The sequence below is a fragment of the Ailuropoda melanoleuca genome, chromosome 4, assembly GCF_002007445.2.
Source record: "Ailuropoda melanoleuca isolate Jingjing chromosome 4, ASM200744v2, whole genome shotgun sequence".
Classification (NCBI taxonomy): Eukaryota; Metazoa; Chordata; class Mammalia; order Carnivora; family Ursidae; genus Ailuropoda; species Ailuropoda melanoleuca.
The window spans coordinates 50,929,466-50,956,744 of record NC_048221.1 but is presented as its reverse complement, the minus strand read 5'-3'; the positions used below and the strand labels follow the sequence as shown (position 1 = coordinate 50,956,744).

At 46.1% G+C, this 27,279-nt stretch overlaps 1 protein-coding gene across 3 annotated transcripts in view; it reads right to left on the bottom strand.

Annotated features, from left to right (window-relative positions):
• HRH1 (histamine receptor H1) overlaps positions 1–27,279 on the bottom strand; it is a 78,687-nt gene that overhangs the window by 10,119 nt on the left and 41,289 nt on the right. Inside the window, exon 1 of one of the 3 annotated variants that reach the window (XM_034658774.1) lies at positions 13,427–14,437. The exons of the other annotated variants lie outside the window; for them this stretch is intronic. Within the exon in view, the coding sequence (XP_034514665.1) occupies positions 13,427–13,466 (40 nt within the window). The 5' untranslated portion in view covers positions 13,467–14,437. Of the gene's footprint in view, positions 1–13,426; positions 14,438–27,279 lie in introns of those variants that run through there. 3 annotated transcript variants of the gene reach the window in all.

Below are 27,279 nucleotides of genomic sequence, written 5' to 3'. Positions count from 1 at the left end.
ACAATCATCCAGCTAGGGGTAGAAACTGGCAGCCAAATTTATACCATGTAAACCTGATCCCTAGTCATGTGATTGGACTGGAGGATGTCATCTGACCCAGAAGGGCTAAGTCCCATTCTCTCTTCTGGAAAACTGGAATGGGGGTTGTGCAGCCAAGACAGTCTGTTGGTCTCATGAATTGAAGTGACAAGAAGAGGGGGGTGCGGCTGCCATTGGGGGGCGGTGTTGCTCATTATGCAGGCACACTGAAGTAGATGAAGGGATGTAACAAGGCAGGGGGCAAATGCCATGACCTGTGCTGGGATAACTGATCTCTCCATGTCCAAAGATGAATCTAGAACTTTCCCCCTCACAGCATACACAAAAATCAACTCAAAATTGACGATAGTCCTAAATATAACAGCTAAATGCCTTAAAACGATCAGACTTTGAAATCATAGGAGAAAAGCTTTGAGCTCTTGAGTTAGCTGAAGATTTCTCAGATACAGTGCCAAAGGCACAACTCATAAAGGAGAAAATTAAGTTGGACTTTGTCAAGTTTTAAACTCCTGTGTTTCAAAAGGCACCACTAAGAAAGTAAGAAGCTACAGAATGGGAGAAAATATTTGTACCTCATATATCTGTTGGATCATATGTCTGATATATCCAGAACATATAAAGAACTCTTCCAACTCAATAGTAATAAGACAAATAACCCAATTTAAACATAGGCAAAGGATTTGAATAGATGTTTCACCAAAGAAGGTACAGGAATGGCTCAGAAGCTCATGAAAAGATGTTCAACATCATTAGTCATCAGGAAAATGCAAATCGAAACCACAGTGAGATACCACTTCACACCCACTGGATGACTATATTTTTAAGAGACAGACAATAATAAGCATTGATGAGAATGTTGAGAAATTAGGACTCTCCTATACTGCTGGTGGGAGTGTAAAATGGTGCAGCCACTATAGAAAAATTTGGCAGTTCCTCAAACAGTTAAATATAGTTACCATAATAACCAGTGATTCAATACCTAGATAGCTACTCAAGAGAAGAGAAGGTATACATCCATGCAAAAATTTGCATGTGAATGTTTCTAGTATTGTTGATAATAGCCAAAACATGCACACAACCCAGATATTCATCAACTGGTGAATGGATAATCAAAATATGGTATATCCATGCCATGGAATATTATTTGTCAATAAAACCCCCCCAAAGTACCGATGTATGCTATAGCATGGATGAACTGCAAAAACATCATGCAAGTAAAAGAAGCTAGACACAAAAGGCAACACATGGTATGATTCCACTTACAGGAAAAGTCCAGAATAGGAGATCCATAGAGACAGAAAGTGGATTAGTCATTGTCTGAGACTGGGGGTGGAAATAAGAAGGAGTCTTTGGAAGTGATAGCAATGTCCTAAAATTGAATTCTGATGATGATTATACAACTCTGGACATTTACTAACAATAATTGAATTGTATGATTTACTCAGAATGGGTGAATTTTGTGATAGATTATATCTCAAAAAAGTTGATTAAAAAGAAATTCAGGGGCGCCTGGGTGGCACAGCGGTTAAGCGTCTGCCTTCGGCTCAGGGCATGATCCTGGCGTTATGGGATCGAGCCCCATCAGGCTCTTCCGCTATGAGCCTGCTTCTTCCTCTCCCATCCCCCTGCTTCTGTTCCCTCTCTCGCTGGCTGTCTCTATCTCTGTTGAATAAATAAATAAAATCTTTAAAAAAAAAAAAAAAAAGAAATTCAGTCATCCAAGCAGGAGGCTGTCTAGGTTTCCAGACTTCTGTCTGTTTCAAAAACCTGTTTTGGTACACTAGTATTGCTCCCTAAAATACTTACCAGGCACTGGGATTTTTTATAGAGGAAATAAAAGAGTGTTAGGCAAATAAGAATGAAACTAAGGGTAGATCCTAAAATGCCACTGGAGTTGGGTCACAATTTTGTCTCTGAGCTTCCCAGGAGCCAGAGCAAAGAGGAAAACAGGATCAATTACAAGATTCTAGTGTCATTTGAATAAAAGCAAAATAGTCACTTCGCAGAAAGACAGCTTTAGCTGGAACTAAGTTTTAGATAAAACGGTTTCTTGTAGAGGGGGCACAGTGAGATGTTACAAATAACTTCTTAATCCTTAGCAGCAGAAGAGTGGACATGACATAGCTACATCAACTCTTCCCTCCTGTGCCTCCATGATCCTCTCTCATTTTATAATTTGGCTTAAGAGTTTGGGAGGTTGGGGTGCCTGGGTGGCTCAGTGGTCAAGCGTCTGTCTTTGGCTCAGGTCATGATCCCAGTGTTCTGGGATTGAGCCCCACATCAGGCTCCCTCCTCAGCGGGAAGCCTGCTTCTCCCTGTCCCACTCCCCCTGCTTGTGTTCCCTCTCTCACTGGTTGTCTCTCTCTTTCTCTCTGTCAAATGAATAAATAAAATCTTAAAAAAAAAAAAAGAGTTTGGGGGGTTGGATTTGTTTATCTGCTCTTCCCAAGCCTCACTCCTGGTGTGACAGGCTGGGATTTTGAAATTAGGCCACAAATGGGGAGCTGAAGGATAATTATCACTAAATGGCAAACAAAAGAAGTATAAAAAGCCCAGCTCCATTCTCTCTTACTCTCTGACATTGAAAGCAATGAATAAGAAGAAAAGTAGTATTTCAAAGCCCTCCTACATACCAGCATTGGGCTGGGAGAGTTTCCATGTTGCTTCATTGAATCCTCACAGTGCCAGTTATGATAAAGGAATCATTTTTTGCCCCCATTTTAATGATGTGGAAACAGAGATTTTCGGAGTTGATCCAAAGCCCAGCACTAAGGTCCAAAGACGACTGAAGAACAAGTCCCTTAACGGCCCAAGTGACACCCACCTTCTAGGCTATTTGAATGAGCTTCAGACCCCCTGCCCTAACCCACCCACCTTTTCACTATAGTAAGAAAGAGAGAGAAGTAAATACAGGTTTTAAATAAAGATTTCACGGCATTGGAACTAAAAACATCTATGCTAACATTAGACAAGGACACTGTACACAACACCAGACCCAGCATACACACACGTATCATTTCAGGACACAATGAATAATGTTTTATTTTTGTTCCAAATCCCCAGAGATTAAGCCTTGAGAAAGGCACTTTCAAAGACCAAAATTACCCAGGCTGTTTTCTCCTTGAGAAAAAAAGAATTGTGTATGATATTGAAGGAAATAAAAGAGCTGGTAGAAGAGAAAGGAGAGGCAGATGAGATGTTTACAAGAGGTAGCTCCTAGGTAATTGGGAGTTTCTTTAACGTCTGTCTCCTTCAGTCAAGGGACCCCCTGCCTGACTGTGCAGCAGCCATCCCAGCACCGCACCTGGGGCTCCTCAGCGCCACCTGCTGGCCAAGCCCCCTCCTGGTACTGGGGCAAGGCTTGTCTCTAGACTGAGGTATATGCGGACAGGAGCATAGGTAAGAGTGAATCAGTCTGGCAGCTCGTTCCATTCTCATATGCATTCATTTACCCATCCATCCATCCATCCATCCATCCATCCATCCATCCATCCAACCACCCATCCACCCATCCATCCAACCCCTCCTCCTTCCACCGATTAATCCATTCAAAAACTTATTGAGCCATCAGGCACAGATGCTATGCTAGGTGAAAGTTGGACACAATCCCAGTGCTCATGGAACTCATGGCCTATACTAGTTGTTCTCAACCTTGGCTACCTGGAGACCTTTTAAAACATACTGAGACATCTGTTTCAGGGAAGATTGAGTAAGGGTACTTTTCCCTATTTTTCTGCTAAGTATAGTAAAAACAAAACAAAACAAAAGAAAACCCTGAACATTATATTTAAAACAAACATAAGACAACTCCAAAAGGTGGAGAGGCAAAGGCAGACCAGCTAGGAATCCCAGGACCCAGAGAATGACACAGTGATGAGCTGCCTGGGTTTTTGTTTGGCCATATGTATCTGGGGACTTTGAGCTATAAAGGTTGGCAGCTCAGAAATGCCAATGGGCTCAGACAAAAAATAAATAAATAAAAAGCCCCAACAAAAGCCTACTGTGTCTAGCCAAAGGACCAGGAAAGGGGCAGCCTAGCAAAATAGAAAACTTGTAGACTAAAACTGGTCTACCTGCAGCCAAATGCCACCGAAAACACTAGAGCCCCATTCCGATCCTGGCCAGCAGAGGCGGAGTGGAGCCAAGATTTCCACCCTCGCCAGGCTACAAGGTGACCCAACCCTCCTGCTGGGCAGGTGTCCCTATGGCCCCTAATAAGAACTTTCATCCTCATCAGGTAAAGAGAAGCCCTGCACTCCACCCCCCCCCCAGAGAGCGGAGGCCACATGGGGAGCAGTAAGGAGGCACCTCTACCCCTCCCAGCCAGGGAGTTATTCCTAGAGGCCTGGTAGGGAGCCAGAACTTGTCCCCGCTCATGAGTAATGAAGACCCCTCCCCCTTCAGGTGTCACAGAAGCTGAGCTGGGAACCGGGACTTCTACCCCCACCTGGAACTAATGAAGCAGCACACCGTCCTCCCACTGCCTCCTGCTTCCCCTGCCAGAGCAGTGTCTCATAACACCAGATAAAACAGAAGAATTAAATTTGATCCAGAGTCTCAAATGCCCACCTAAAACGCCCACATTTCAGTCAAAAATCATTCCTCGTATGAAAAACTGGGAAGAGCTCATACAGAATTTTTCTTAAAGCAATCAATAGATACCAATGCCAAGATGAGAGGGATGCTAAGATGACCTGACAAGCACTTTAAAGTAACCATCATAAAAATGTTTCAATGTGCAAATGGGAACATGCTTGAACAAATGAAAAAATAGAAAGTCTGGGCAAAGAAACAGAAGAAAAAAGAAGAACCAAATGGAAATTTTAGAACCAAAAAATCTGGTGACTAAAATAAAAACTCAATGGTTGGGTTCAACATCAAGATGGAGGGAACAGAGGAAGAATAAGTGAACTGGAAGACAGGACAGTAGAAATTACCCAAACTGAACATCAAAAGGAAAATAGACTGAAAGCTAAAAATAAAAAATAAAAAAGACAGAGTCCCAGAGATCTGTGGGACAATATAAGAAAAGCATCAACACTCATGTAGGCATGGTGCTAGAAGTTGACAAGAAGGAGTGTGTGGATGAAAAGGTACTTGAAGAAAACTTCCTAAATTTGGTAAGAGACAGAAACCTTCATCAAGAAGCTGAGTGGGGGCGCCTGGGTGGCACAGCGGTTAAGTGTCTGCCTTCGGCTCAGGGCGTGATCCTGGTGTTATGGGATCAAGCCCCACATCAGGATCCTCTGCTATGAGCCTGCTTCTTCCTCTCCCACTCCCCCTGCTTGTGTTCCCTCTCTCGCTGGCTGTCTCTATCTCTGTCAGGTAAATAAATAAAATCTTTAAAAAAGAAAAAAGAAGATGAGCGAACCTCAAACAGGATAACCTCCTCTGAAAACCCACACCAGGACACATAATAATTAAACTTTGGAAAGCTAAAGAAAAAAAATCTTGAAAGCAGCCAGAGTAAAACACCTTACTATAATGAGAATGGCAGTAAATTTCTCATCAGAAAATGTGGAGATGAGAAGGAAGTGACATACTATTTTCAGAAGCTGAAGGAAAAGAAATGTCAACCCAGAATCTCACATTCGGTGAAAATACCCTTAGGAAATGAAGGGAAATCAATACATTCTCAGAAGAAGAACTTGCACAAGACTTGTATGCTGAAAACTACACAATGCCGATGAAAGAAATAAAAGATCTAAATAAATGGGGAGATACACTGTGTTCACAGAGTAGAAGATTCAGCAGAGTAGATGTGTCAACTCTCCCCAGACTGATGTACAGATTTAATGCAATTCCGGTTCAAATCTCAGCAAGGTGTCTTGTAGATATGGATGAGACCATTCTAAGATTTATATGGAAAGACAAGGGACGAGAATAGCTAAATGATTTTTCAAAAGAAAAATAAAATGGATATTTCAAGACTTACTACATAGCTGCAGTAATCAAGACTGTAGTATTGGTTGAGGGGTAGGCACAGACCAATGGAACAGAATAGAGAACCAAGAAACAGGCCTGCACAAATACACCCAAGAGATTTTTGACACAAGTACAAAATCAATTTAACTGGGGAAAGGGTGTTTTCAACAGATGGTGCTGGACCAGTTGGACGTCCATAGGCAAAAAACTGAACCTCACTCAGAACCTCATACTTCATAAAAAAATTAACTCAAAACAGCTCACAGACTTAAGCATAAAAAGTAAAACCATAAAACTTTTAGAAAAACTCAGAGAAAGTCTTCAGGATTCAGGGCTAAGCAAAGGGTTCTTAGACTCGGCACCATGAGAATGACCCATAGAAAGAAAAATTGACAAATTGGATCTCTCCTCCAGTTGTTTGCCTACTCCCATTATAATCTTTGCTGGATCTATGTGTTTCTTATACCATCCTTTCCTTTATATATGTATTTAACAGATCCACTTTTTTAAAGCTCCGGTTTATTTTACTATCATGTATGAGAAGCCAGTCATCTGTTTTTTTGTCATCTATAGAAGATTTCCATAAGAATAAATATGATGACAACAAAACAAGGTGATTAAATTCTAGCCAGATATTTTGAGGAAGGCTCTTCATTAAAAAACAAAACATGAGTACTCACAATATAGGTATTAAAGATCTACCAGCACTAAATGGAGACTCTCCTGCAGGTAATCAAAAGAATAGAAAGCCAATGTGAGTCAATATTCATCAACGCCATGACTGTTTACAATTTATAGTCACTTTAGGTACCACCTAAAATGTAGTAAGCATTGTTTTAAATCTCATCACATGCTCATTTTGCTCCCAAATGCCTTTAAGGAAAAGTGCAAACCCTTTAGATGGCTGGCATGATATTTCCTTCATGTTTGACCCACTATACTGCAGTCACAATCAAGTCACTGGCCCCAGACACCTCAAGTTCTTTCAGCCTTTGGGCTCTGTACATGCTGCTTCCTCCTCCTGGAAGAGGATGTGCCTTCAGAGTGGGGACCTCATTTTTGTATACAATTCTCTCCTTCTGGGCCTACTTCAGAGCCTGACTGCAATGACAAGGTGAGAAGGATGAGAAGGAGAAAGAAGGGGATGGTTGATAAAGGTTGATAAAGAAGATGGGAAGCTGGGTGCCTGGGTGGCTCAGTCGGTTAAGCATCTGACTTGATTTCAACTCAGATCATAATTTAAGAGTCTGCACTCAGCAGGGAGGGAGTCTGCTTCTCTCTCTCTCTCTCTCTCTCCCCCTCTCCCTCTGCCCCTCCCTCTGCTCGTGCATGCTCTCTAAAACCAATCAACCAACCAACCAATCAATCAATCTTTAAAAAGAAGATGGGAAGAACAGAGGAAGAAGAGAGGAAGGCAGGAAGGAAGGGAGGGAGAGAAAGGAAGGAAGATGATGAACTACGTCTTTTAAAGTTTATTTATTTGTTTATTTATTTATTTAAGTCATCTACATCCAACGTGGGGCTCAAACTCATGACCCGAAGATGAAGAGTTGCATGCTTTTCTGACTGAACCAGCCAGGCACCCCTGAATTTCTATTTATCATACAAAACTTATCTTAAAATTCCCTTCCTCTTTGAGGTTTTCCTATATTCTTTAGCCACATCTAAGCACTCCTTCCTCTGGGTTCCCACAGTATTGCTTCCATATCTTTTTTTTTTTTTAAGATTTATTTATTTATTTGAGAGGGAGAGACAGAATCTCAAGCAGACTCCCTGCTGAGCGGGGACTCCAATGTGGGGCTCTATCTCATGACCCGGAGATCATGACCTGAGCTGAAACCAGGAGTCAGATCCTCAACTGACTGAGACACCCAGGCATCTCCCATATCTCTACTGAGGTATTTAATGCTCTGTATTCTACTGAATGAATGAAAGAAGGTATCTTTCATTTAGACTTTGACCCTTACAAGGACAGGAGCAATATGATAGTCACCTATTATTCCAGTACCTAGCCCAGAGGTTCTTAACCGTGGCTGCATGTTAGAATCCCATGGGGAGTTTTCAAAAAAAATTCTAGGGGTGCCTGGGTGGCTCAGTCGGTTGAGCGTCTGCCTTCAGCTCAGGTCATGACCCCAGGATCGTGGGATCGAGCCCTACAATCAGAATCCCTGGTCACTGGGGAGTCTGCTTTTCCCTCTCTCTCTGCCCCTGCTTGTGCTCTCTCTCTTGCTCACTCTCTCTCAAATAAGTAAATAATAAATAAATCTTAAAAAAAAATACTAATGTTTGCCTCCCACCCTCAGACAAGACTCTGATTTTCTTGGTATGGAGTGTGGTCTGATTATCAGGATTTTTGAAAACTCTCCAGATGTAGCCGAGACTGTGAACCATTGCTTAACCCAAAGCTGAATGGTAGGAGGAGCTCAATAAATGATGAATGAGTGAATGGATGAATTCTTTCTTTAACACCTCACAGTCCTGACCCAACATGACCATTTTCTGGGTTTCATGTTACACTAATTCATTAATATATTCAGGAACTATTAATTAAGCAATAATGCAGTGCCAGGTGTTATGCTAGGCCACGCTGCTGGAGATGGAAATATGAGTAACACTCCTACTTCTCCCCCTGTTCCAATGTGCCTCTGGGAAAGCTGGGGCTGTGTCCTTGTTTGTCCAAGAACTTTCTGTCCTGCTGGTTAATTGGGCAACACCAACAGCAATCATCTCTGCAGTGACTGACAGAGACCTTACTCCTGGCTGCTTCCTTCAGCAAATGTAAGGACAGACTCTATAAATGCCCAGAGAGAAAGTTCCTGGAGGGTAGGAGTGAGTCAACAGAGCAAAAAGAGAGTGATCCTGCCTAGAGCTCTCCAAGCACTGCAGAAGTAACAGGGGAGTCTCACAGGCGGCCGACTCAGGGGAGTCTCACAGGTGAAACCCTGTGCTACTTAAATAACTTCCTTCTGGGTGTGTATTTACACAAAATCTAAGGCCTTAGGATATGATTAGGATCTGAACTACCTCACACTTCCGGAGAACTTCCTTCCCAGTTGCTGCCCTCTCCTACTTAGAGCTGCTCTAAGATTGGCACCACAGATTACCGAAAAGCAGAGATAATGACCATTTGTGCCACTGCTGTTCTGGTTTAGACTTTGGTAATATCTCTGCTCAACTGTTCAACAGCTTCCGAACTGGTCATCCTGATTCTGATCTAGGTCTCCTCAGCCCATCCTACATGCACCAGCCAGATAATCTTTCTAAAAACCACACATCCAATCACCTCTTTCTCCTATGGAAAGTCTAGGGCCATTGGGCCACAATAGGATACCCAGGATAACCCCCCTATGTACCATACAAGGGTGACCCAGATGAAACTGGGCTGTCTTGTGTCCAGTCTAACTACGGTACTATATTCAGAAGAAATTCAAGTCCAACATCCAGGAAGAAAACAGAAGGAAAGTAACTTACACCTTTCCCAAAGACTCTTAAAGAGGCAAAAAGAAAAAAAAAAAGAAAGAGAGAAATCCTAAAGCACCCCTTACCCCACCCATTACTCTACTGGGCCACTTCCTGTGTCAGCTGCTTTCCTGGTGCTTTCTCTTCTTTTCCCATAAATTACTCCAATCAGCACCACAGAAACCCAAGAGACAAGCATTCAAAAACAGATGCCACACTGGAAACCGAGGGCCGGGGCCAGGCAGTGGCATGTCAAAACCTTTGACCTCACACAAAGCCTTTTCCATCGGGATGGACCCAATTTCCTGCGTTAGCCTCCTTTTCTGGGACTCCACGTTGCCTCCACAGACCTGGCTCTCGCGTACCCCCATACCCTTGCAAATGCTGTTCTCTCTGCCTGAGCTGCCTGTTCCTTCCCTCTCAGTCTGACAACACATTCAATTAATTCTTTACAACCAGCTCTGATCTCACTTCCTTTAAGACTTTCTCAGTTCCACAAGACAGGGTTCATTGGCTTCCTTCTCTAGGGTTTTTCTGAACTTTGTACAGACCTCAGTTACAACCCCTGTCAAGCTGGGTTGTAATTCCTTAATTACTGACCAGACTTTTCATTAGACCATAGGTGCCAAATTTAAGTCTGAGTCATCTCTGTGTCCTCAGCCCCAAGAACCAGGGAGCTGCTCAATAAACGTTACTAAATGCTCTAGAAATATGCTCCAGCTATGAGTGCTGCAGAAAAGCATTTCCCAGTGTTCTCCCCTCTGCTCATTAGCCTGGGAGCTCATGTCACAATGGAGCTTGAGAGATTGGCCCTGACACTCACATGGCCATCCCTCCAAAGGGTAGTCTGTCCCTCTCTCTGACCCCAGCCAGGCCTGGTTCTCACCTAGTCGTAAATAAATGAAGTTAAAGGCAGCCCAGCAGTTAGGCATGAGAATGCAATAGAGGCACACAGACTTGAAGAAGTCAAACTTCTTTATTTGCAGATGATAGGATCTTATATCTAGAAAATTCCAAAGATTCTACAAGAAAATGACCAGAGCTGATGAGTGAGTGTAGGGGGCCTAGGTCCTCAGTTTGGGATGGGAGAGGCCCTGCTGCCACCTGGCTACACTTTCCTGTGACATTTGCCAGCACACCTTCCTTTCCCATGCTCTTAGCCCCAACACATGGGGTGCCCTGTGCAAGGCTGCCTGCTCTGCCCTCGTGTGCCTGGGCAGTGCCTTTGTCTGGAAGGCTTCTTTCCCACCACCGCCTTATCTATAAATAAGAGCTACATCTATTGAAGGTGAGAGTTTGTCATGCATAGTCTCATTTAATCCTCACAGCAACCTGGTCAGGAAGGAGCTATTAGCATCACCCCTATATTTTTAGGGGGGAGTGGCAGAAGGAGAGGAAGAGAGAGAATCTCGAGCAGACTTCCCACTGAGCATGGAGCCCAACACAGGGCTCAATATCACGACCCTGTGATCAAGACCTGAGTCGAAATCAAGAGTCGGACACTGAACCGACTGCGCCACCTAGGCACCCCTGTCACCCACATTTTTCAGATGAGACTCTGTTCCTGTCCCTTGCCCAAGCTCCATGGCTACATGGCCCAGCTCAGCTTTGAAGTAAGGGCTGCCTGACCCCAATACCCAAATTCCTAACTGAAACTCTGGGAAGATAAGAGAGGCCCTGTTCCAATACCACCTCCCTAATACTGTAGGGAAGAGACACGTTCCCTCCTTAACCCAAACGCGAAGGCTGGCATTTAGCGTGGACTCCGTAGCGGAGTCACTCATGTAAAGCTTCTCTCTTCCCCGGTAGGCTTCTCTCCTTCCCCAGAAGGAGCCATGTCCTCATCAGTTTGACAGCCTCATACACCAGCACTGCTTGGGCGCACAGTAGGTACACATATCACAGGGCTTCAGCAGGGATGGAACGATATGGTGGGGGAAGAGTCTACTAAAGAGAACGCATGTCTGTTCCTTTTGGCATGTACAGCAGTGATGGCATCACTCAGATGTGGGGTGTGAGGATAATCTGGCAGGCACACATGGTGGGTGGGGCAAAGGCTGTCCCCTTCACTGCCAAAGCTCCCCATGATCCCATCCCCATTCTCTGCAAATCTGCAGAGAAGCCATCCAGTGAGAAGAGCCCACTCTTCACGGCACAGGATTTGTCCTCTCATCTTTGTTTACTGTGCATCTGGCTCATAGTAGGTGGTTGGTAAGTATTTGTTGAATGAATTTGTTGTATGACTTCGAACACTTCTCTCAACCTCTCTGGACCTCCTCTAGCAAACAAGGGGGTCGCACTAGATCGGAGGATTTCAAACCTCCCACCCCTTTTCTTGGTAGCACAACTACTGGTTCTTACAAAAATTTATAATCAGAGAAAAGCAGATTGCTCTGGTTAAAGAAGAGGAAGGGGGATCCCAGAGCCCCATCTGCTTTGCTCTTCCCCTCCCTCCTTGTCCCAGAATCCCCAGAAGCCCCTCAGAATACAGTTTGATAATAATCGAGCTAGATGAACCCTAAAAATCCTTATGGCTATAAAATTCATATTGCTCTTTAAGGAACATATGCATTTTAAGAGAGTTGCTCTGTAAAAAGAAGCCCTTTCTGACATATTTGGACAACTATGATTGCATGTCTCATGTGCTTGAATGGTGGAACCTGAGGCACCTTGACTGGAAGGGAGAGGTAGGGTTGTCTCAAGATGGAGGATGGATGCTTCCCAGTGCCTTGACACCACACTGGATAGAGAGGACCACTTGGTCTGCCTGGACATATTTGTAATTTGGCCTTGGCTACGCAGCATGTCAGCAGTCAGCAACCTGGACCACCGTACCTTCCTGTCAGCCTGCCATCTTTTTCCTAAATGGGCATCTGCTTCATAAATGGTGGCCAAGAGAACATTTCCAATCCAGGAAAGTTACAGCTGTGAATATGCAACAGGTTTCGGTTCCTTGTCCTGGCCCAACCCTGGCTTGTCCTTCACCCCCACCCTGGCCCCTGCCTCCAGCTACTTTGCTATTTCCCCAGTTCCTGAGCCCAGGGTGTAGGTGTTAAAGAGAGGCTGACTGTTAGTACCCCATGCCATTAGAACAACTACACTATCATTGGCATATAGGATTAATGGACGATTTTAAGGAGAAACTGATATAATCACGTTCACAGTGGCATTATTCAAAGGGTGGAAACAACCCAAGTGTCTATCAACCAATGAATGAATACACAAAGTATGGTCTATACCTACAATGGAGTATTATTCAGTCTCAAAAAGGAAGGAAATTCTGACCCTTGCTACAACAAAAATGAACCTAGAGGACATTGTGCTAAGTAAAATAGCCAGTCACAAAAGACATATATTGTATGAATCTATTCTTAAAGTGCATTTATAGACAGAAAGTAGAGTGATGGTTGCAGGACCTGGGGAAAGGGGTAATGGGGAGTTGGTGTTTGATGGGTACAGAGGTTCAGTTTTGTAAGATGAAAAAGGTTCTGGCCAAGCAACTCCTTACAACATTCTGGGGGGGGGGCAGTGTCTAACATGAAAGGATTTGTCAGTTGAAGGGGCTCTTTAGAGGGAATCATCCTGGGAATTTGAGGCCGATTGAATGTGAATGTCTAGTAGGTGTCAGGGCATTCACTGAATTGTTACATTTTACATTTTCTTACAAACTCATATTTCTACCTCCAGATACTTCAGGGAGCAGCCACCCCAGTGACTCTATCTGACTCGATTTCTCCTTTCAGTTCAATCAAGGAATCAGGGGTTGGTCGTCTCTTTCCTGCTCCTGGGGAAGCAGGATCGTGAAGGAAAAGTGACCCTTTGATAGGCAGGGAACCCTTCCCAAGTAATTACCCTCCACTTGTCTGTTCCTTTAAGCTCAAACGACATGGTAAAGGCAGTAGAAAGGGAGTAGAGGCAAACAAAGCTTAGAGGAGGCAGCCCAAGCCTAGAAGGGTAAAAGCAGCACCATGTCCCCTACATAAAACACCAGAAAGCAATTTACCGTCTCCGCCTTGTGTCTCCAGCGCATTTTCACCTGCCATGGGCAGGCTCAGGAAGCGTTGGGGAGTCCACACCTCTCAGTGCCTGCTGTTTCCTGGGGCCACTGGAGGCTCCGCGTGTTTGGAGGAAATACAAGTATGAGCAGGCTCAGCCCAGAGCACCCCAGGTCCCAGCAAGCAGCCTATGCACCTCAGTGACAGTTCTTACAGGGGATGGGATTTTCAGGAGAATCAGGAGGCGTCGGACCTCGGAGAAGCGACTCTGCTAAGATCACACAGCAAGTCAGGGGTAGAGGTGGAGACAACACTCAGGGCTTCTGATACCCAGGTCTGCTTCTTTCCAGGACCACCACCTCACACTGACAGCTCTTACAGGGTCCAGGTGTGGTGGGAGGGCATGACCTGCATTCTCTTACACAATGGCCGGCACAATGCTAGGAGCTAAGTGCTATTACAATTTCTTTTCCAGATAAGGAAACCAGGCTGAGAGAGGTTAAATAACTTGCCAAAGGTCAGAGAGCTGACAGGAGGCCGACCTTGAATTCTTATCTGATTGTATCCAACACCTCCTCCCTTCTTATTTTAAAAGTGTGTGTTTTTAAAAAACCAAATATAAACACAGGAAACAACACTAATCTAATGAGTTTACCCAACAGATGATGGTAAGACACACACCACCCAGGTCAAGAAAGAGGATTTTGCACCCCCACCCCTGAAGCAAGCCTGACCAGTCCCTGAACTCTCTGCCTCCTGACTCTTTGCTCACGCTGTTCCTTTTTCCTGCACCACCATTCTATAAAATCAGTACTGACCTGCTGAGATCCTACCCAACCCAGAGGCCCAGCCCAAGGGCTACCCCTCCTGAGACGTTTGCCTGATTCCTATGACCTGGCCTGGTCAGAACCTCTGCATCTCTCAACAGGACAGCCTTTTGCACACCTCTCTCATTTTCTTTAGTACATACTATCTGAATTTGTTGGTCTAAGTAATAACCATCTAAGGTCAATCATCATTATTGAGAACTTTCATTTTGTTGGTCACCATGCAAAGAACTTACATGCATTGTCTCATTTAACATGTAAACCTATATTACCATGTCAGTTTTAAAGACTTGGAAACTGAGGCTCAGAGATACTAAGAAGCTCAAGGTCACACAGTTAGCAAGGAACAAAGCCAGGCATTCATTCATTCAATTAGTCAATCAATCAATCAATCATTCATTATTTATTAAGGGCCTATAATATACTAGACATATACTAGATGTTAGGAAAATAGCAGGAATGAAGTCAGACAAAGTTCCCATCCACAAAGAGCTATCATTCTAAATTAATTCACAGTTAATTAAAAAAAAAAGTAAATACTACATTAGGTGGTCAGAAATGCTTTGAGAAAACAAGGGGATTATTATGTCTGGGGCAGGTGTGCTATCCTATAAAGAATGGTCAGGGTGATGCGGTGGCATTTGAACAGAGGCCTAAAGGAAGTGAGGGAATGAATCACGCAAAGATCTGCAAGAAAGAGCATGACAGGAGGAGGGATCAGCCTGTGCAAAGGCCCTGGGGTGGACACATCCTTGACATGTTTGATAAACACCCAGGACATCAATATGGCTGGAGCTGAGTGAGAAACGAAGGCAGAGAAGTGGTAGAGATGAGATCATCTGGGGCCTTACAGATGTGATAGATACTTAGGTTTTGACTTTGAGGGAGATGAGGAGCCACTGGAGGATGGTTCCTAGAAACCATGCTCTTCATTACTATGCTATACTTTCTGATTGTTACTTGAATGAGAGCCAAAAGGTACTTGTGGACATTTTCTCATTAAAGCCAGCAGGATGGCAGCCAGACAGCCAACAAAAAGAGATGGCAAAATCAGAGCTAACAGGGATGGATGACCTATCCCCTTGCTTGTCAGGAGGCTCTGTGGTCCCCACAGCACAGGAGTGGTTGGGGTTCTGGGGTGACCTGAGTGGGTCCTCTAACTGGACCTGGCAAAGTGTAAACTTCCCAGGCCTGTTCCTGGGGAGGGCTCAGCCCCTCCATGAAATGTGTCCTTTGCTTGAAAGAGGCAGAGAGAAGGAGGCAACTTCTGTAATGACTCAGCGGAGAGAAATGAAAATTGTGTTCAGGCTGGAAAACAATCCATTTGAAAGTCACACATTTGCCTCCAGAATATATATATATGGCTTTTTTCTTTTTCCTTCTCATTAGAAGTATGGCAGAAACTTCTCACACACACTGCTTCACAGCGTGACAGAAACCATCTCCTGAAATTCCTGCCTTCCTTCCTGCTGCAGTTCTCTCTGAGACAAAAATACAAACCTGAAGATGTGGGCAGGCCCCCAACCCCCAGGCTGACTGGAAAGTGCCGTCCGACAGTAGGGTGCACGTGGTGGTGGTCCTTAGGACCATCCTGGCGGCAAATATTCTTCTGATGGGTGCCCCCACCAGCCAACCAGCCCCCAACTTTGGAGGGCATAGGAACCTCTGAGAAGCCTGTTAAAATGCAGATAGATTCCAGGGAACTGGACCCGGGAGGTCTGGCACAAGGCCCAGAAACTGAGTTTTTAATAAGGAGTCCTTGATGATTCTGATGTTGGTAGTCTGAGAAACACTGCCCCAAACCCTAGGAATAGCACCAAGAGCCCAATCTTCCTGCATCGAAGCTTCCAGGAAAGTGGCCGCAAATTCTTTCTCAGACCACAAGTAGCACGTTTTGGCTCCTAGCAGGGGTGGGAACTCTCCTGGGTAAATCTGAGCGGTAGAGAATCTTGAAATCCCAGTCCTTGCTGATGTTCACCCCAACCCTCTGCATTTATTATCCAGACTTGAGCTACCAACTCCGCCCAGGGTTTGCTCTCTGGGTCCTACCCAGGAAGACTCACCCCCTGGGACTGCGGTGCCCAGGGGACAGCCATAACTGGAGAGGATGCCAGACCTGCTCTGATGTGAAAGGTAAAACAAGGTCTAATCCTGATTATGAAATGCTGTTTCATCTCTCAATATGCTGAATTTACATCTTGGCAACAGGTACTCCTCTAACAGTTGGAAACAATAGAGCTCAATGGGCAACGTTTATTATTATTATTATAATCGCTGGAACCGGGAGCCACTAGCTAGAGCTCCTGGTTGGCACCCTTTCCTCGGGATTTACAATAGTGATTTGAGAGCCCTGTTAGCTGCTTGCTTCAGGCACCAGATTTGCTAATTAAAATTTTCCCATGGTGCATTCAAGTTCATTTATATCTGTGCTCAGATGTCACCTTCCTTGTCCATTCTGTCTAATGAATTCTCCTTCCCCAAGCCTTCTCTCTTGTCTAATCTCTTAGCTTGCTTTATTTTTCCTCTTATCCTGCTTTCTTTTTTTTTCTTCATAGCACCCAGCACTACTGGAATTGATTTATTTGCTTGCTACTTTATCTTCTATCTCAATCCCCTTAGCAGGTTAGCTCTTTGGGAGCTGGCCTTTTATCTTGTTCACCGCTGGATTTTGATGCTTGGCACGTAATAGACACTCTATCGATATTTGCTGAGTGAATGGATAAGTGAATGGATGATGTTACTATACTCTGAGAGTACATGGAACCATCTTTAACTCCGGGGTGCTCTACTCATGGGATCCCGGGGTCTTTGGGGGACTAAATTAATATACCAAAAAGAATAAGTTTATTCAGTGCTTACTATGTTCTGGCTGCATGCACTATCTCCTTTTGTCCTCAAGGCAGTTTTGCAGGGTAGGGATTATGAACCCCATTGAAGGGATGGAAAACAAAAGCCAAAGCCACAGAGCTGGTAAGGGGAAGAGGGCGGGTTCAAATCCAAGTCATCTAAGGATAAGGTCTTTGCTCTACCCATTAGACTGGATGCTATCTGCCTTGTGTTAACACTGTGATAGGATCCAGAGGCAAGCAAGACAAACCCCTATCCTCCAGAAGTTGTACCTACAGTCTACCTGGGCATGTAGCAGAGTGACAATGGGCAGGGAACTGGAGTCAGCCTCCCAATCTGAGCTCCATCTCTTATTAGCTGAGTCTCATGCTCCTCTTCTATAAAATGGAGGTCATAATTCTCTCCTCGTAAGGATGTCCGCGGAGACAATACACAGAGAGTGTACCGAACAGAGAGCTTGGCATGGAGCAAGCACCCTAAATAAACAATCGGGTTTATTGGCTACCACTGGAGAGACAAAACTCACATTAAAAGCGATGATCTAGCCCTCTGGTTCCCAAACTTGTCTTCATGGAAGTTGCCATCAGTTGAATGCCTGTGTCTCCTGATTCATATGTCGAAGCCCTAACTGCCAATGTGGTGGTATTTGGAGATGGGGCTTTTAGGAGGTAATTTGATTTAGATGAGGTGGCTCATGAGAATGGAGCCCCCATGACAGGATGAGTACCTTTGTAAGATGAAGAAAATACAGCAGAGGGTTCGCTCTCCACCATGTGAGGACGCAGTGAGAAGGTGGCTGTCTGCAAGCCAGGAAGAGAGCCCTCGCCAAAAGCTGATCTTGGGCTTCCTACCCTTCAGGACTGTGAGAAGTTCTGCTGTTTGTGCCCCCGTCTGCTGTGCTTTGTTGTGGCAGCCTGAGCTCAGGCAGAAGAGGTTCCGGAAGTCACAGGACTCTTATTAACCAAACACTCTAAACTACTGATGGATTAAATTCCTTCATACAGACTGGAAGCAGTTTTATTACCAGATCAGATGTTCCAGGAAAAGAATCAAGAATCTCTACATAATTAAAAATTGCCATCACAAATAAATAATTTCCAAATCTCTTTGTTAAGTACAGTTGACCCTTGAACGCCATGGGGGTCAGGGGCACCAACCTGTGCTGTCGAAAACCCATGTATGACTTTTGACTCCCTGCAGAACTGAACCACAAATAGCCTACTGTCAGCTGGGAGCCTTACTGATAACATGAGCAGTCAATGAACCCATAGTTTGTATGTGTGTCATATACTGTATTCTTACAGTCTGCTAGGGAAAAGAACACTTTTAAGAAAATCATGAGGAAGAGGAAACACATTTACGGCACTGTACTGTAAAAAAATCCATATGTGAGTGGACTCGTCAGTTCAAACCTGTGCTGTTCAAGGGTCAACTATATTTCTTAATTGGACCTTTTGATTTTTGCATCCTCACGAGCCCTACGAGGCCGATGAGCATGTGGGAAGCCGGCATCTCACAGCTGGGGTGGGTTAAATTAGGCCTCTTTACCAGGAGGCCAATTTGGTGATTTTTTTTTAAAGATTTTATTTATTTATTTGACAGAGAGAGAGAGAGACAGCCAGCGAGAGAGGGAACACAGGCAGGGGTAGTGGGAAAGGAAGAAGCAGGCTCCCGGCGGAGGAGCCTGGTATGGGGCTCGAGCCCAGAACGCAGGGATCACACCCTGAGCCGAAGGCAGACACTTAACGACTGAGCCACCCAGGCACCCCGATTTTTTTTTTACTCAAAGTCTTTAAAATGTACCTCCTTTTCTTCAGCAGTTCTACTTCTGAGAATCCTTCATCCCACAGCATACAAAAAGGCGTTCACCATAGCTGTTTATATTCTTAGAAAACAAGAAACTATATAAATAATGATCATTATGGGATTGGTTAAGTATTGGCTCATAAGAACACTGAGAACATACGCAGCTGTTAATAACGATGTGGCTTTCTCTGTGGATGTGGGAAGATATTCGTGGCTTTCAAATTAAGAAGGTTACAGAGTGGGATGTAATCATAGCATGCAAAATTGGATGAGTGCGTATCCTTGGAGAAAAGTTCCCTGAAAATTCACAGTTGGTTTTACCTTGGTAGAAGCATGTTAAGTGACTTTAAAAAAAAAAAAAAGTGTTTGATTTAATAGATATAGTATTGTGTTAGGACAAGTTATGCAAAAAAAAAAAAAGTCAACTTAAAATTGATTTAAAGAAAAGTGTTAAGATTGTGTTGTACAGGTACAACAGGGAGTAAAGAGACATGGAAATATTGCGAAGGGAGCGTGAAAGTTTGAAATACGTATTTTAAATTCTTCTCCACTTTGCTCTTGGGTACGCTCCACAAAGTGGAAAGACTGTTCTCACCTTTAAACAATAAACTTCTGAATGAGGAAAGCTCCCCCTTTTGTTTATCCATTGATCTAGTTTTGCTGGTCCACAACACCCACCCTTCTTGACAGCTCTCAGGACACAGGCTAGACAGACCACTGGACATGCAGGGATGGCCATTCTCCTTCCTTGGGTCTTGCAGTGGCTCCCCATCCCTAACCCCCCAAACGAGGGGAGCAGTGTGTACCTATTGAAGGTTCCCTTTGGAAAGACCGTGCTAATCTTTTGTGCATCTTTTTACAACCACTCTGGAAGGGAGGCCTTTTGATTACCACCCCCTCCATTTTATAGACTAAGAAACCAAGGCTCAGAGAGGTAAAGAGTCTTGCCCAAGGTCACACGGCCAGTAAGTAGAAAAGCCCAGACTAAAGCCCAGGTCTGAGTCTTGAACACCTCACTCTAAACCTCTGCTGCGGTCTGACTTAACTTGGCCTTGGAGGCATAGCATGATCTTGCTTCTACCTGCCTTTCCTGCCTCCCCCCACCACTGCCACTCCCTGACCCCTAACTTCAATACATCCAAGAATCTCATACCTCCATGTCGCTGCTCCTGCTGTTCCCCACCTCCAGGAATGCCCTTTCCCCTGCAAATCTCCAGAGACTTCCACCCATCCTTCAACTCCCCAGCTAAGTGCTCCCCCACACCCCACACCCCACACCCCACTCCTCTGGGTTCCCTCCACCACAGCACTTCCACCATGATGGCATTTTCTGTCCTCCTGTCTGCTCCTTCCTATAAGTCTTCATGCCCCTTGAGGTTACAGACAGCGTTTTCTGCTCCAGGCACTGGGCACAGGGCCTGGCCCCTAGCAGGCACCTGGGAATTGTAGAGCAATTTGATTAGAGGGCTTAAAAATCATGGGGCGCCTGGGTGGCGCAGTCGTTAAGTGTCTACCTTTGGCTCAGGGCGTGATCCCAGCATTCTGGGATCGAGCCCCACACCAGGCTCCTCCACTGGGAGCCTGTTTCTTCCTCTCCCACTCCCCCTGCTTGTGTTCCCTCTCTCACTGGCTGTCTCTATCAAATAAATAAATAAAATCTTAAAAAAAAAAATCAGGTTAGGAGGTATCTGGGTGGCTCGGTCAGTTAAGCGTCTGCCTTCGGCTCGGGTCATGATCCCAGGGTCCTGGGATCAAGCCCCACGTCAGGCTCCCCGCTCAGGGGGGGGAGCCTGCTTCTCTCTCTGCCTGCCTCTCTTGCTCTCTCTCTCTCTCTCACTTTCTCTATCATAAATAAATAAATAAATAAATAAAATCTTTAAAAAAAATCAGGTTAGGAACCGGACATAGTTTGAGTTCCAGTTCCACACCACATCAGCTGTGTGACCCTGGGAAAGTCACTCTACCTCTCTGAGCCTCAGTTTCTGCATCTGTAAATTGTGTGGGGATGAAATAACATAATTATAGGCAAAGAACTTGACACAGAGAATACATAACAAATCCCAGGTATGATCATGATGATGTCAGTCAAGCAGTTTATTTACAAATGAATCTGGCCACAGGTGCAGGGGGAGCCAGGTGATAGGAGGATGAGGAGTCAGGTACTGAAAGAAAATCCGGGCCAGCAGGCTGATTTTGGTATCCAAGGATGGGAAAAACAGCCAACCAACAAGTGGCAATCTGTGTCAAAGGTCAGCTGCTGGGTGTGCTCCTGCTTCACAGCCAAGTGGACCACAGGGACAGGGCATCCAGGACCTGAGTAAAGTCCAACTCCGAGACAGCAGACCTCTGGCAGCCGCAAAGAGAAGTTTGTGAGCCTAGGGTTTGGTGGCAGACCTCCTACCCCTGTGGAGCATGGGGAAGTGGCCGAGCAACTGAAAATGTCCCACATTCATGCGCCAAGGGCTTGCTAAGCACTTTCCACCCATCATCTCATTTCATCCTCAAAGCAACCTTTTTGGGTGATGCTGTTTGTGTCCCATTTCACAGAGGAGGAAACTGAGGCCCAGACAGATTGAGAAACTTGCCCAAAGACATAGAAGGTGAGGGTGGAGTCAGGATTTGAAGCCAGGAAACTGCTTCAGCCCCTCCTGCCCCACATTGAGGGACCCGGGCAGGGTAGAGCCCATGGGCGGGGGTCCAGGGGCCCAGAACCAGGGGATCCCCACATCAGGGATTATGCTATCTAAGTAGCTTCTGCACAGGGCGTTCTACCTGGGGTGGGTTGTGCTTCTCCAGCGGGAAGAATTTATCCGTGGAGAGCAGCCAGACGCAGCGTGGTGGGTGGCAGCGCGTACGTTTCCCATATCCTCAGCCCCACCTTCTGAGAAGAGAGGCACCGATGAGAGCCCTGTGTCACCAGCAAAATTGCCTCCAAATTGCCTTCTTCATTAACTGTACAAATTTGCATCTTAATTAGGCTTAATGGAATATAATTACCAGACCCCAAGTTTCTCTCTCTCTGATTCCAAGCAAGGATGCCACAGAGGCAGGCCAGGAGCCAAAACATGGGGCCGAGGAGAGCCGGGCTGGGCTTTCCCCGCAGGAAATCTCGCGCCTGGAAGAGGAGGGTCGAGGTGGGGGTGACAGGGGGATGGCAGCCGGGGTGTCCAGGCCCCTGAGATGAGAAGCTGAAGATGGCCTGGGCTTTGGAATTGGATGTGGCAGGAAGCCTGGCTCCACCTCTGACCCTCTGTGGGACTGCAGCTGTCTGCTCTCTCTGAGCCTCAGCTCTCTCCTGTGAGAAATGGGATGGTGAAAACATTTTCCAGTGGGTGGCTTCTGGGATCAAATGAGATCACGTGTAGGTCAGCACCTGGCCCAAAACCTAGTATGTAGTTTGTCCTCTTTCTCATGTCCTCTCTTTCTGCACTGCAGACTCAGGAGGTCATGCGGAGCCGATCCTTGCCTACCCCTTCCTGATTCAGTGCAAATGATCTTACATCATCCCCTCCGTGCTCTAGCCACACACACCTCTGAGTGCTTGGAAAGCTCTAAGCACTTCCTGCCTCAAGGCCCTTGCAAGTATTCTTTCCTCTGCTTGGATCACTGGCCCCTGCCTGCTTTAATACTCACTCACGCTTCCAATCTGCACTCCAGCGTCACCTCCTCCAGGAAGCCTTCCCTAGCTCCAACTACACTCTCCTAACACCCTTTATCTGTGGGATTATTTCACTAGAGTCCCCCTCTCTCATCTAGCTAGACAATAAACTCTGTGAGTGTGGGAAACACTTACCTTGTGTCCTCTGCTCTGTCTCTAGCTTCCGGCTTGGGGATCATCACAAGGTCCTTCCTTCTTATTTGTTTAATGTGCACATCTCCCTGAGCCTCACTGAATGCATCTGTCAAATGGGAATCATCATCCCACCCTCACGTCACGGTGTTGTAAAATGATGAAACAATTTTTGGCACACAACAGGTCCCCATGGACCATCACTCTATGCCCCCATTCCTTTTGATGAAGGAAGAGTCAGAAGCAGCAGTGTAGCCAGCTCCAAGAGCAGTTGGGCAGGGGACGGCAGAGCGCAGAGGGAGCCCGGACGCTGACACCACATAGGATCAGGATGGAAAATAAAGGAACCTTAGAAAAGATCTAGTTAATTTGTTCCCATACAAAGTCTTCTTTTAATCTTCCCACCATGAAATAACTTCATCTACCACGAAACTACACGAATTAAGGAAAAATCCACTCTCCCAGCTTTGAATTACTCAAAGGCATTCTGCTTTATCCGTCTGGTGCCTGCCCAGTGTGAAGGGAGCCATGTGGAGACACCTTGCCAAGTAATTCCAGTAAAAAGGAAGGCCCGCCGGGGCCTGGGCAGCAGGAAAATGATTTCCTTTAATTTCCCAAAATGTTAACCACAGCCTCTGGAGGCCAGGCACAAGGGCCAGAGTTAAGAGTCACTGTGGGACCACACAAAGGGAAAACCTCTCTGCTTTTATTTTTCCAGGCTAGACCTGCTTCCTGTTGGCAGGTCAGCAGGCGCATGACAAGGCCCGGTGAGGATGGAAGGCTCCCTCTCAGGGGGCAGTGACAGCCTTAGTAACACCTTTAATTTACAGACAGCCCTTGTCCCCCAGAGTCTGAGGTGGTGTGGACTTTTCAGCCTGTTTCTTGGAAGGCTCACGTCTGACCTTAGGCCCTCATGAACCTTTATAGAGATTTCCTGCCCTGATCCCCACTCTTACGACACGCCCCAGAGTATCCAGAACTCGGCCACTTCCCCTTGGCTTCTCTCCCACTCGCCATTCTCCGTCCCTCCTGCCGCCCTCCACCATCTCTCTGGTTTCATCTCTGCTTCATTCTAGCTGCACAGGTACTCCGCATCCATAAAATCCGGCACCCTTTCACACCTGGGGGCAGGTGCACGTTCTTTCTTCTTGGCCGCCAAGTGGTCTTCCTCATATGAGAACCCGGCGAACTCCTACCCAAGCAGCAGGGCATCCCCCGCATTCCCCAGCAGTTCCTGCTGTCACCACAGCCTGCCTGTTGCAACGCCTCTCGGACTGGAGATCAGTGGTTTACTGGCACGTCTGTCTCCCCTTCTGCATTGAAGGCTCCTCCGAGTCTTCACTGCACCTCCGCGCCCCCTACCTCCAGCTCTGACACGGCTGGAAGGCAGGGGGTGGGCCTCTGAAGGCTTCTGTCTATCTCAATGGAGTCCCTAAAACTGCCCACAGAGGTAAAGGGGGCAGGAGCGTCTTTCCGGGGCGAAGCCATCGAAGGGCTCTCTTCCCCGACAACGGTAAAGATCCTCCACCCTAGACCCTGAGTGTCTCGATGGGAGAGAATGTGTCTGATTCTTTCCTGTAATGCACAGCCCTGCACAGAGCAGACCCTTAATATAAAATACTATCAAGTCATGGAGTTTTTTTGAGTTGGAGATTTAATCTAAACTTCCCATTTTACACATGGAAAAGCTGAGCCCCAGAGCAAGAAAATGACTTACTCATCTGTCAGCCAGTTGAAATGCTTAGGGGAAACACCTTCTCTCTTATAGGAAGGAGAGATATTAATATTAATTTACTCACCCTTCCATTTATTCCCCAATCAGTTTTCAAGCACCTAATATGTGCAGGGTATAACTGGGAGGATCCAGAAATAACTGACACACAGGCCCTTTTCTTGGGGAGCTCACAAGCAACAAGGAGGAAAGACACACATGGATTATCAAGATACACAGAAGAGTCCAGAGGAAGGAGGACTGACTTCCTGGGAGGCTGCTGGGGGTGGGGGATAGGGCGGCAGGTGGCGCTCAGGGAAGGCTTTGTGCGGAAGTGGCATCCAACCTGTGCACAAAAGATATCCCAGAACCTTCAATGCTGGAGCCAGAGCCCACATCCCTGCTCTATTCCCCACTCAGTCCCAGACTGTACTCCCTCTCCATGGTACAGTGTAATTGTTAGGATGATCTAGGATAAAAGTCACAGAAAACCCCAACTCACTTGGCTTATGTAATAAGGAAATATATTCTCCTTCTAACAAGAAGTCCTGAGTTAGAGCATCTCCAGGGTTGGTTAATTCAACACCTCAAAGACATCATCAAGGACTTCAGTCCTATCTATCTTTTGGCTCAGCCATCCTCAGCATCTGTCAAGAAGATCACCTCCTGGTCTCAAGATGGCTGCCACTGGCTCAGAGGTGACACCCAGACAAGACAACATCCTGAGGAAGAACCATCCCTCCCCATGTGTGTCTTCCTTGGTGGGAGTTAGCCAGGCAGGGAGACTGTAGGCAGCAGAAACAGTGAGTGCAAAGGCCCTGAGGTGAATGAGAGAGATGACTCCTGGGGCTGGCAGCATGCTTCATGCATAAGTGCAAGACCTCTGAGTCAAAGAGATTTACTTTCCAATCCTGAGGTCAGTACTAATGGGGAGTATGACCAGGGGCAAACTGCTTGACCTTTCAGTGCCTGAACTGTTTCACCCATAAATAATATAGGGTTAATAACACATGTCTAACAGGGTGTGTGGCTCAAATAAGGTCAAGTCCATAAACCTCTCACCACAGTGTAAATTCTCAATTATCATAATTATCATATTGTCAGGATTGGACCCTACAGTGCAGAATGCACCGAGAGAGACGGGTGGGGTCCATCTGGCTCCTTCCCATGGTTCTCTAAGGCAGCCAGGCTGGACTTGGGCTACCCAATAAGTGGCCACAGCCTTATGTGACTAGTGAGTCCTTGAATGTGGTGGGTCCATATTGAGATGGGCTCTAAGTATAAAATATACACAGGTTTGAAGACTTAGCCCCACACTCCCAAATGTAAAATATCTGATAATCATCTTCATAAGTGTTTACAATGGTTACACGTTGAAATGATAGTATTTTGGATATATTGTGTTAGATAAAATATGCTATTGAAATGAATTGCACCTGTCTCTTTTTACTTTTTAAAACGTGGCTACTAGGATATTTACAATTACATTCATGGCTAGCATCCTATTTCTACTGGATGGTGCTGGGCGAAGCACATTCTCCCACCGCAAAGGTCAAGAAACAGAAACACGAATGCACCCAATGCCTGCCTGCCTTCTGTGGCTAAGACAGTACAGTGGGGACGAGGGCTATGGCATCCACTCCTTGGCCAGCGCTCATTCCACTCGCTTTCCTCTCACTCACTTAGCTGATGTGATGGCAGTGGCACTCCCCACCCTACCCCAGCTCTCTTGTTTTTCAGTCTCTAGTCTGTCCTTAGTTTGTCTAGCCTGTCTTCTCCAGGTCTCCAGCTTCCTCTTTGCTTAATGAGCCCTACTTCTTGGAACCGTTGACAAGTGGCACTCTCAATACACAGACAGGGAGGGAGGGCTATACAAGCAGTGGATGACTGTTCTGTGAGAGGTGGACTGAGCCCTAAATACTGGCCTTGCAGCCAGCTCTGGGGGCGGGAGAGGAGCTCATCAGTGGAGTCCCCCCAGACCACTGATGCTCAAGGGCTCTAAACGCATATGGGGGCGCTTGGGTGGCTCAGTTGGTTAAGCACCTGATTTCGGCTCAGGTCATGACCTCAGGGTCCTGGGATTAAGCCCTACCTTGGGCTCCCTGCTCAGTGGGGAGTCTGCTGGTCCCTCTGCCCCCCCCCACTTGTACTCTTGTTCTCTCTCTACCTCCCTCTCTCGAAAAAATAAGTAAAATCTAAAAAAAAAAAACCACCAAAAAACCCAAACATAAAATAAACACATATGAAGACCCCCACCCTTCCAGAGCACAGTGTCAGGAATGTTTGATGGCTACTGCAGTGTCACCATCTTCTGTTTGGGGACATCTCCAGCTGGAAGTCTCAGATGCCTGAGACTCAACCCATCTGAGCTGTCTCATCACCTGTAGCAAACGTCTCTGGTGTCCCACCCATACGTACTTGGTCTACTCTGAGACAGCTGTCTACACCACCAAAGTTCTCTCTCCACCCCCAATGAGGAGCAGGATGGAAGTGCTGGATAGTTAACACCCCAGGACGACATGTAACCAGCTTCAGGGGGCCATGCTCAGGCATGGCCCAGAGTCTGTCATCGGTTCCCAGGTGGGCTGAGGCACAGCCCACAGCAGTAATCCCTGCACCAACACACCTTCCATCAGCATTCTTCCTTGCCCTGGCTCACTTCCCACTCCTACCTGGAATACCTCCCTAATAAAGTGCTTACCCAAATCCTTGCCTCAAGCTCTGCTTTGGGGAGAACCCAGACTAAGTCATCATCTTTCCTCCAGAACTGCATCTTGTTCCATGGACGGCATTGCTCTCCTCTCGGATGCTATGGCTAGAAAACTGGGAACCACCCCTGACTTTCCCCTCCAGCTTACCTCTTGTATTCCAACCATCTCG